Source organism: Molothrus aeneus, chromosome 10, assembly GCF_037042795.1.
Source record: "Molothrus aeneus isolate 106 chromosome 10, BPBGC_Maene_1.0, whole genome shotgun sequence".
In the NCBI taxonomy this organism is placed as follows: Eukaryota; Metazoa; Chordata; class Aves; order Passeriformes; family Icteridae; genus Molothrus; species Molothrus aeneus.
The window spans coordinates 17,108,523-17,118,374 of NC_089655.1; the positions used below are offsets into that span (position 1 = coordinate 17,108,523).

The 9,852-nt window shown below is 60.0% G+C and overlaps 1 protein-coding gene across 1 annotated transcript; it reads left to right on the plus strand.

The window, feature by feature from the left end:
• Window positions 1-1,734: 1,734 nt before the first annotated feature.
• Window positions 1,735-9,005, plus strand: PSMD2 (proteasome 26S subunit ubiquitin receptor, non-ATPase 2). Its single transcript, XM_066556864.1, has 21 exons — window positions 1,735-1,893; window positions 2,652-2,708; window positions 3,069-3,233; window positions 3,481-3,602; window positions 3,960-4,184; window positions 4,287-4,445; window positions 4,716-4,860; window positions 5,050-5,110; window positions 5,372-5,518; window positions 5,689-5,795; window positions 6,178-6,305; window positions 6,385-6,472; window positions 6,813-6,975; window positions 7,058-7,159; window positions 7,247-7,392; window positions 7,560-7,643; window positions 7,776-7,944; window positions 8,042-8,136; window positions 8,304-8,430; window positions 8,518-8,636; window positions 8,719-9,005. Exons 1-21 carry the CDS (start codon window positions 1,759-1,761, stop codon window positions 8,899-8,901), a joined length of 2,727 nt encoding a protein of 908 aa, XP_066412961.1. The 5' UTR covers window positions 1,735-1,758; the 3' UTR covers window positions 8,902-9,005.
• Window positions 9,006-9,852: the final 847 nt, after the last annotated feature.

The following is a 9,852-nucleotide window of genomic DNA, read 5'->3' on the forward strand; positions in this document are numbered from 1 at the left end:
GCCGCCGCCATGGCCCGCACCGGGCGCCGCGCCGCCGCCAAGACCGGCACCGGGGCTGGGCAGGGATGGGGCCGGGCGGAGATGGGGCCGCGCCGGAGGGATGGAGCCGCGCCGGAGGGATGGAGCCGCAGGGGCTGAGACCGGCGGAGCGCGGACCGCAGGCACCGGGCGGGGGCGACGGGGCCGGCGGCCCGGGGGGGGGCTGGAGCGGGGACCCCGGTGCCCAGCCCAGTGGCACCGCTCAGCTCCGCTCGGCCTGGCCGCCCAGCAGGGTGACCGCCGTGCGCACGGGAGGAGCTCGGCACCGGTATCTGCACTGCCGCTTGCACCCCCTGAGAGCCGCAAAGACACCCGCAGCCTCCCTCAGCGGCACCGGCACCGGCACCGGCACCGGACCGGTGCCCTCACCGGCACGGGCAGCAGAACCCGGGCTCACATCCGGCTGCCCGCAGCGGGCCCCGGCACACGGGGACACAAGGACCGGCTCCTGTCTTCAGCGCTCAGGGGGCACAGCAGCGCCGCACGGTACCGGTCACCGGCAGCGGCCGGTAATGGTGCACAGCGGCAGCAGCACGCCGTGCTCCGGCACGCGGGCACACGCCCGCGCAGCACCCGCACAGGCGGATGGATGCACACACGCACACCGACACCCCGTCCCCGGTACCCAAAGGACGGCACCCCGATGGCACCTTAGGCCCGTGCCACCGCGCACGCACCAGGGGCGCACAGCCGTGCTCAGAGCCTTGGCAGTGAGCAAGGAGAAGGCCGGGGCTGTGCCCAACTTCACATCCTGCCTCGATAGTTCCCAGCGCTGTGTGACCGCCTGTCCGGGACAGGGCGTCCCCGCAGGTCACCCGCCCGGTGCCCGGGGTGCCGCTGTTCCGGGGATGGAAGCGCTCCCCGGGGTGCCGCTGTTCCGGGGATGGAAGCGCTCCCCGGGGTGCCAGGGGGACAGGGTGAAGGCAGCGCCACCTGGCCCAGCTGCGGAGCCGGGGACACAGCACGGAGGGTGTGTGTGAACACAGGGACTGGGGCACCAGGCTGCCCACGGGTGTCTGTGACGTGGGGGTCGCCGCAAGCCTGCCAGCAATGCTGCTTCACTCGCCCAGCTCGGGTGGCAGCGTTGCCCCTGCCAGGGTGGTGGAGCCCCGTGTCCCCAGCTGCCAGTGCAGCAGCCGGTGTCAGCGTCAGTGCCGGTGCCACTGTTGGTGCCAGTGTCAGTGTCAGTACCGGTGTGTCAGTGTCGGTACCGGTGTCAGCGTCAGTGCCGGTGCCATTGTTGGTGCCAGTGCTGGTGTCAATACTGGTGTGTCACTGTCGGTACCGGTGTCAGGGTCAGTGCTGGTGCCAGTGCCGGTGTCGGCGTCGGCATCAGTGTCGATGCCCGTGTCAGTGTCCGTGTCAGTATCGGTGTCGGTGTCATTGTCAATGTCGGTACTGGTTTCAGCGTCAGTGCCGGTGTCATTGTCGGTGCTGGTACCGGTTTCAGTGTCAGTGTCGGTGCCGGTTTCAGTTTCGGTGCTGGTGTCAGTGTCGGTTTCAGTGTCGGCGCCGGTACCGGTTTCAGTGTCAGTGCCGGTACTGGTGCCGGTACCGGTTTCAGTGTCAGTGTCGGTGCCGGTACCGGTTTCAGTGTCGGTGGCGGTGCCGGCGTCCCCGCACGTGGGGCCGCCCCGCCCTTGGCCCCGCCCCCGGCGCGCGGCCGTGCCGTCACGGCGTTGCGCAGGCGCGGTGCGGCGGAAGCGCGGCCGGGTGAACATGGACGCGGGCGGTGGCGGCGGACAGAGCCGGGTGCAGGGCGGCCCCGGGGCGGGCGGCGACGAGAAACCCACGCCGCCTTGGGGCCGGGACCGCCGGGACCCGCCCTCCGGGCCCGAGAAAGAGCAGGAGCTGGTGAGTGCCGCTGCGCCGCAGGCCGCAGCTGAGTCACGGCCCGTTCGGGCCGCGTCACCGGCGGGGCAGGACGTCATCCCGCGTCACGGGGCTGGCCGGCATCCCTCCGGGAGCGGGACGTCATCCCGCGTCACGGCGGCGGCCAGCATCCCTCCGGGGACTCCCTCCAGCGTGGGCATGTGACGGCAGCGAGGGGTTCCCCCCGGCGGGGCCCCGGCGCGTCATGGGGTGCCCGCGTGACGCCATTGAGGGCTCCCATTCCTGGGCGGGGGGCTCGGCGGCCTCAGAGGAGCGTTGGTGGGGGAAGCCGTGGTGTAACCGGGGGGTGTGTGTGTGACACTATGGAGGCACTATGGAGGGATCCCCGCTTTGCCCGGCATGGCGGTGACCTTGGCTCTGGGGGTCCCCGTGGGCTGGGGGACACAGTCTGTGGGTCAAGAGGCTGCTGTCAGTGGGGTGCCCCCGCTGGGCTGTGACCTGACGTGCTCCTCTCTGTGGGGTTGTTTTCATACAGCACAGAATAATAGGGGAGGTGCATCTCACACCCCAGGAATGGGTGGTTTCTTAGGGAAGGTATCCTCAGTAATGTGAGCATTGCTCCATCCTGACAGCACTGGGGCAGGGTGGTGCCCTGAGCAATGAGTGCATCACTTTGTCCTGGTACCCCTGTGGCTTGGGGTGACATCCCTGCCTCTGTCACACTGAGACTTCCTGTGCTCTGCACCCTTAACTCTGCTTTCTCCTGTGCATTTCGGCAGTCTGAGGAGGACAAGCAGCTGCAGGATGAGCTGGAGATGTTGGTGGAGCGCCTGGGGGTGAGTCTGTGCTGTGTCCCTCAGCAAGATGTCCTGGCCAGGATTTGACTCTGTCTCTTGCATGGCTGTTCCTCGTGCGGTGGAAATGGGGGATTTTACCTTGAGTGGGGTGGGCCCCTGCTTGTCTGCTGTGATCTGTCCCCCAGCCTTGTTGCCTGTCTGACCTGTGCCCAAGGGACCTCTGTGTCCCTGATGTGAGAGAAGCTTTCTAACCTGCTGTGCCCTCCTTTTCCAGCTCTTGGGCTGAAGGAGGCAGCCCAGGGTGGGGGACTATTCTGCTAAGAGCCATGGCTGTGTTTGGGGGGGCTGGTGAGGTGGTGGCTCAGGAACCAGCCCCTGACAGGCAGCTTCCCTCTGCAGGAGAAAGACACGTCACTTTACCGCCCAGCCCTGGAGGAGCTGAGGAGGCAGATCCGCTCTTCCACCACCTCCATGACCTCCGTTCCCAAACCCCTCAAGTTCCTACGGCCCCATTATGGCAAGCTGAAGGAGATCTATGAGAACATGGCTCCAGGAGAGAACAAGGTAGAAACTCTTGGCTCCACCATCCCATGTGACTGAGGGGACAGTGCTGGGGCAGGCAATCACAGAGCCCTCTGGACCCTGGGATCTTACAGCACTCTCTGTGACTTGCTCCAGAGGATTATAACTTGTCAGGACGGTACTTTTGCCACCTGTGGTGGTTTGCAGGCACAGGGAGGGTGTTGTGTCCCTGGCTGCCCCTGGTTCTCTGTGCCTGGCCTGTGTCTGGAGCTCTGCACTCTTTCTGCAGCGCTTTGCAGCAGACATCATTTCTGTCCTGGCCATGACCATGAGTGGGGAGCGTGAGTGTCTCAAGTACCGGCTGGTGGGCTCCCAAGAGGAGCTGGCATCCTGGGGGCATGAATATGTCAGGTAAGCCTGTGGGGGACCAGAGGGGATGGATAAGGGCTCAGGGGAATTTCCTGGAATGCTTTAGCTCTGGCCTGACTGGGATGTGTCTTGACTAGCTGGTCATGTGTTCAGCTGCCACTATCACACCTGCACATGTGTCGCTTCATGCTCTATTCATGATAGTTTTCTGGCTGCAGAGGTCTTGCTGCTGTGGCCTCTGAAATATCTGGTCTTAACCCCATTTCTCCTATAAGGTCTGCAGAATGCAGAACCTCCGTAAACAGCACACAGCCCTGGCTAACTGGGAGCAGCTGCTCCCTGTTCTCATGGCTCAGCGAAACTGATTTTTGTAGTGGTGATGTCCCTTTGTTCCTGCAGGCACTTGGCAGGAGAGGTGGCCAAGGAGTGGCAGGAGATTGATGAAGCTGACAAGGCTCAGAGGGACACGCTCCTCACCCTGGTCAAGGAGATCGTCCCCTACAACATGGCCCACAACGCAGAGCACGAGGCCTGTGACCTGCTCATGGAGATAGAGCAGATGGACATGCTGGAGAAGTACATCGATGACAATGCCTACTCCAAAGTGTGCCTCTACCTGACCAGGTGAGGGGGCTTGGCAGGCTGAGGTGCTGGCTGGGGCCTGATCGCTGTGGGGCCAAGGTTGCCTGATCTGGTTGTCACCCTCATGTCTGTCTCCTCCTTAAGCTGTGTGAGCTACGTCCCAGAGCCCGAGAACTCGGCTCTCTTGCGCTGTGCCCTGGGCATCTTCCGCAAATTCAATCGCTACCCTGAAGCCCTGCGCCTGGCTCTGATGCTCAATGATGTGGAGCTGGTGGAGGACATCTTCACTTCCTGCAAAGATGTGTAAGCAGAGATGTTCCCTGCCCTCTGCAGCCTTTGCTCATCCTGGTAGGGCAAAGCTCCCCATCTGGGCAGAGATAGGTTGGATCTGTCACTGTTAGAGGTATCTGAGGGTTTGGATTGAGACTCCTGTCCCTGAAATGAGGATGGGCAGGAGTGGGTCATGTCTGTATGCCCTGGGCAGGGCAGGTTGGCTCACTGCTTGGTGAACCTGTGTTTGTCCTGGGGCTTGCTGGGTTCTGGGCACTCAGGAAACCCCTCCCCTCTGCACAGAGTTGTCCAGAAGCAGATGGCCTTTATGCTGGGTCGCCATGGGGTCTTCCTGGAGCTGAACGAGGATGTGGAAGAGTACGAGGACTTAACAGAGATCATGTCCAATGTCCAGCTCAACAGCAATTTCCTGGCCTTAGCCAGAGAGGTGAGCATCTCAGCTGGGTAAAGCACCCTGGGCTACCTCTAGCTGTGGCTGCCCTGGCTGCCAGGCTCTGTGGCAAGATTTGAGAAGAAATCCATCATCCCTATGATTTGGGCCAGACACCTCCTGGAGAGGTTGCCATTGTAGGATGTGCTGGCCAGGAGGTAACCCCCTTCTCCCTTGTCTTTGCAGCTGGACATCATGGAGCCTAAAGTGCCAGATGATATTTACAAAACCCACCTGGAGAATAACCGTAAGGGCTTGTGTTGTGGCTTTTATGGTCCCTGCCTGTGTGGAGTTCTTGAGGCTGCCAAGCACTTCTGAGCCTGTGTGGTCAGATGTGTATCTGAGGTGGGCAGATGGCCTGCCCATGGTCTCTGGCCTGTGCATTTGGGTTTCTCCTTCCTGCTGGTGATGAGACAAGTCCTCATACCCCTACAGTGTGGGATGGCTGCATGTTGAGGGCTGGCAGGGCTTCTGTTGTTGCTTTCCTCACCGTGTCATTGTTCCACAGGGTTTGGGGGAAGTGGTTCCCAAGTGGACTCAGCCCGGATGAATTTGGCCTCGTCCTTTGTGAATGGCTTTGTGAATGCTGCCTTTGGACAGGACAAGCTGCTGACAGATGATGGCAATAAATGGTTGTACAAGAACAAGGATCATGGTGAGTTAGCTGGCTGGGCAGGGCTGGAGGTGCCTCTAGGCTTGGGGTTACCACCCTGTCCCTTTTGGGGTAGGGGTGCCTGAGCTGGCCTATGTCCCTGGCTACTGCAAGCCCCAGACTGGGCACATCATTTGAGGCCTGATGAGGGCCTTTCTTCCCTGCAACCACAGGGATGCTGAGTGCTGCAGCCTCGCTGGGCACAATCCTGCTGTGGGACGTGGACGGGGGGCTCACACAGATCGACAAGTACCTGTACTCCTCCGAGGATTACATCAAGGTCAGTGACAGGTCGTGGCTCTGTGTCTGCATGGGGCCATGAGCTGAGTGTGCAGCTGGCTGAGGAATGGTCCTTGCTTTGGTCCCCTGTGCAGCTCAGCTCCTGCACAGAGAAGGGTTGGATGCCCTGTGTCCCAGGCTTTTGAGCAGCTCACAGTGAGGTGCTGGTCTCTTGGGGACTGCCTGAAGCACCTGTGGGGCTCTCCTTGTCACAGAGCTATGAGCTTTGGATATCTCAGCTTGATCCAGAGTGGCATTGCCCACTTCATACCAACTTGCCCATCCCGGGTAGTGGGTGTGATGTGTGAGGTGACATCAGTCACTGGCTGGCAGGGAGTTTTGTGTGTTGGTGGCTAGTGTGTGATGGTGCTTCTGCCTTGCAGTCTGGAGCCCTCCTGGCCTGTGGCATCGTCAACTCAGGGGTGAAAAATGAGTGTGACCCTGCCCTGGCCCTCCTGTCTGACTATGTCCTCCACAACAGCAACACCATGAGGATTGGAGCCATTTTTGGGTAAGGGCCTGGCCCCAGCCTCCCTGTGCTGCACAGGGTGGTGCAGCTCCTCCCTCACACCCCCCTGGACTCTCTGCAGGCTGGGACTGGCTTATGCAGGCTCCAACCGTGAGGATGTCCTGACTTTGCTGTTGCCTGTGATGGGAGACTCCAAGTCCAGCATGGAGGTAGGGCACGAGGCAGGGTTTGCCTGTGATTCCTGCTTCCCCATCCAGTGCCCCAGAGCTCCTGGGAATACAGGCACTGACTGCAGCCATCTTGAGCTCCAAGAGCAAGGCCACATGTCCCTGCTCAGCACTGTGCTGTGCCAGAAGAGCATGGCCCTATTTTCCTTAGCTGAGCTGCTGCCACAATGGCATTGCAGTGGATTTAGGAGGGTAGGAAACCATCAGGTCTTCCAGTAGCCTAGATTTTCATAGGAAGTGGAGACCAAGGGTACCTAGTGCTATAGGCCAGCTTACTTTGAGCTGTCCCTGTGTATGACATGGCTCTTTCCTCCTTCCCTAGGTGGCTGGTGTGACTGCCCTGGCCTGTGGAATGATATCAGTGGGCTCTTGCAATGGGGATGTCACCTCGACTATCCTCCAGACTATCATGGAGAAATCAGAGACAGAACTGAAGGACACCTATGCCCGGTGGCTGCCACTTGGCCTGGGCTTGAACCACTTGGGTAAGGCTGGGCAGTGCCAGTGGCTCACGGGGTGGGAGCTTCCCTCCATGCTGTCCTTTAACCACTATGCCTTCCTTGACAGGGAAGGGAGAGGCAATTGAGGCCATCTTGGCAGCACTGGAGGTGGTGTCAGAGCCATTCCGCAGCTTTGCCAACACGCTGGTGGATATCTGTGCTTATGCGGGTGAGTTGGGCTGGTTGAGGTGAGGGGAGGCAGGAACAGGTCCAGGGTCCTCTGCCTGCTGATCCTGGCCCTCCACTTTCTGCCCAGGCTCAGGGAACGTCTTGAAGGTGCAACAGCTCCTGCACATCTGCAGTGAGCATTTTGACTCCAAGGAGAAAGAGGAGGACAAGGACAAAAAGGACAAGAAAGAGAAGGAGAAGAAAGAGAGCTCAGCTGACATGGGTGCTCACCAGGTGGGGAAATATGGGCTGGGGTTTGTGTTCCTGGAGCAGGAACTGGCTTTGGAAGGGTTCCTAAGGCCCTTCCCCCTAGGCCTCGGGTGGGCACAGAGGCTTAAGAACTTGGGTGTTGGGCTGGGTGCTCCCTGCCCAGTGCTCAGGGCCTGTGTCCCCCCCTGCAGGGCGTGGCGGTGCTGGGGATCGCGCTCATTGCCATGGGCGAGGAGATCGGGGCAGAGATGGGCCTGCGCACGTTCGGCCACCTGGTGAGTGTCACCAGGGGGACAGCACAGAGCTGGGAAGGGACCTCAGAGTAGAAACTGGGTATTGCCTGACATCTCAGTAGACCTTGCTGCGCTTGGTGGTCTGAGTCTAACACCCACCTCCCCTCTGTGCAGCTGCGGTACGGGGAGCCCACCCTTCGCCGTGCCGTGCCCCTGGCATTGGCTCTTATCTCAGTCTCCAACCCCCGGCTCAACATCCTCGATACCCTCAGCAAGTTCTCCCATGACGCTGACCCCGAGGTCTCCTACAACTCCATCTTTGCCATGGGCATGGTGGGCAGTGGTAAGCCTGGGGATGGCCTGGTTTGGGATTTGTTTGGGGGGAAAGGTGAGAGACCCGTGCCTTGTACACTACTCTGCCTGTGCCTCCTTGTTCCCAGGTACGAACAACGCCCGGCTGGCAGCAATGCTGCGGCAGCTGGCCCAGTACCATGCCAAAGACCCCAACAACCTCTTCATGGTGCGGTTGGCCCAGGTGATGATACTGTGCTCACTGCTTGTGTGTGGAAGGGGAAGTTTGGGGTCCCTGCCCTGGGTGTGGGAGGAGAGTGGTGTCCTGGGGGTGTCACCCTCTCCTGAGGGTAGGGCTGGGAGTCCCAGGTTCCTCCATCACTCTTTCATGTACTTTCTCTGCCACACCAGGGCCTGACTCATCTGGGCAAGGGGACACTCACCCTATGCCCATACCACAGCGATCGCCAGCTCATGAGCCAGGTGGCTGTGGCTGGGCTGCTGACCGTCCTTGTGTCCTTCCTGGATGTGCGCAACAGTGAGTGCTGCTGGCTCTGTCCCCCCAGTTCTCTCTGCCCTGCAGCATGGGCATTGCTCAGCCCCTTTATTTCTGTCTTCCCTCCAGTTATCCTGGGCAAGTCCCACTACATTCTCTATGGCCTTGTTGCTGCCATGCAGCCCCGCATGCTGGTCACCTTCGATGAGGAGCTGCGGCCTCTGCCCGTGTCGGTTCGGGTAGGACAGGTAAGGGACAGCCAGGGCTGGGGAGGGGCTGTGCTGATGTCCCTCTGTGTCCCTGGCATTGATCTCACTCTCTCTCTCTCAGGCTGTGGATGTGGTGGGCCAGGCAGGGAAGCCCAAAACCATCACTGGCTTCCAGACTCACACAACCCCAGTGCTGCTGGCACACGGAGAGCGGGCAGAGCTGGCCACAGAGGAGCACGTGCCTGTGACGCCCATCCTGGAGGGATTTGTTATCCTACGCAAGAACCCCAACTACGACGTTTGAGCCAAGGGGAAGCTGGGGGGTGGGTAGGTGGTTTGGGAGGGGAGGGGAAAACCCTAGTTTGTTTTTGTTACTGAGAGTCAAGGAAATAAACTATGTGGAGACTAGTGCTGCCCTCTTTTCCTTGCCTGGGAGCGTGGGCTGGGCTCTTAGCCCTCGCTCCTCCTCCCTACTTCCCCGACTCACCGCAGCTCCTCGGCTGGTGCCCAAGGCTACCCTGGTGACACCTTTAAATAGAAAAGGCAGAGGCTTCATCAACGAGTCCCGTGATTCTTCTGCAGGGCTCGGGAGAGCAGCACACCCGGTGCGTCGGCCGGTTGGTGACTGGGGCTCAGCATACTCTGAGTGGATTGCCTAAAGCGCAGAAACAGGAACAGATGCTTAGAGTTGCACCAGAAAGCGAGACTGGAGCAATAACAACTGCTTCTGTATGCTACTCAATGCTCACCTTGCCCAGCTCACCTTGACTGCTGATATCCAGCTTTACCTCCTAAAAAGAAAAAGAACAGAGCTGTAACAGAGTCACACTTTACACTCCCCCTGCAGAGACAAACAGTGACTGACCTGCTCGGGGGAACCTCCTCACCCGGGATGGGTGGATGGATTATGCCCTGGATTTTATCCTTCTGCATCTGAAAGAAAGTGAGGACAAAAGTCAGAGGGCTGCAGGATAACTTCACAGCTCCAAACATCTTGTGTCTATCTAGGAATATCATCTGGAGTCTGGCAACACCCCACAAACTGCAAGTCCCTATTGCAGCAGCCTCTGTGGCAGGGCAGAGCAGCTCCGGCACAAATATGTGCAGACACCCATGACACACAACCTGACAAATGGGGGGACGTTAAACATGACACATTATGCTTGTGGTGAGGGCCTTGAGGGGAAAAGGCAAAAGGGCCCCCAAAGACGCACTAGGTAACACGGTACACTGGACAACACAACATGGACTGGAA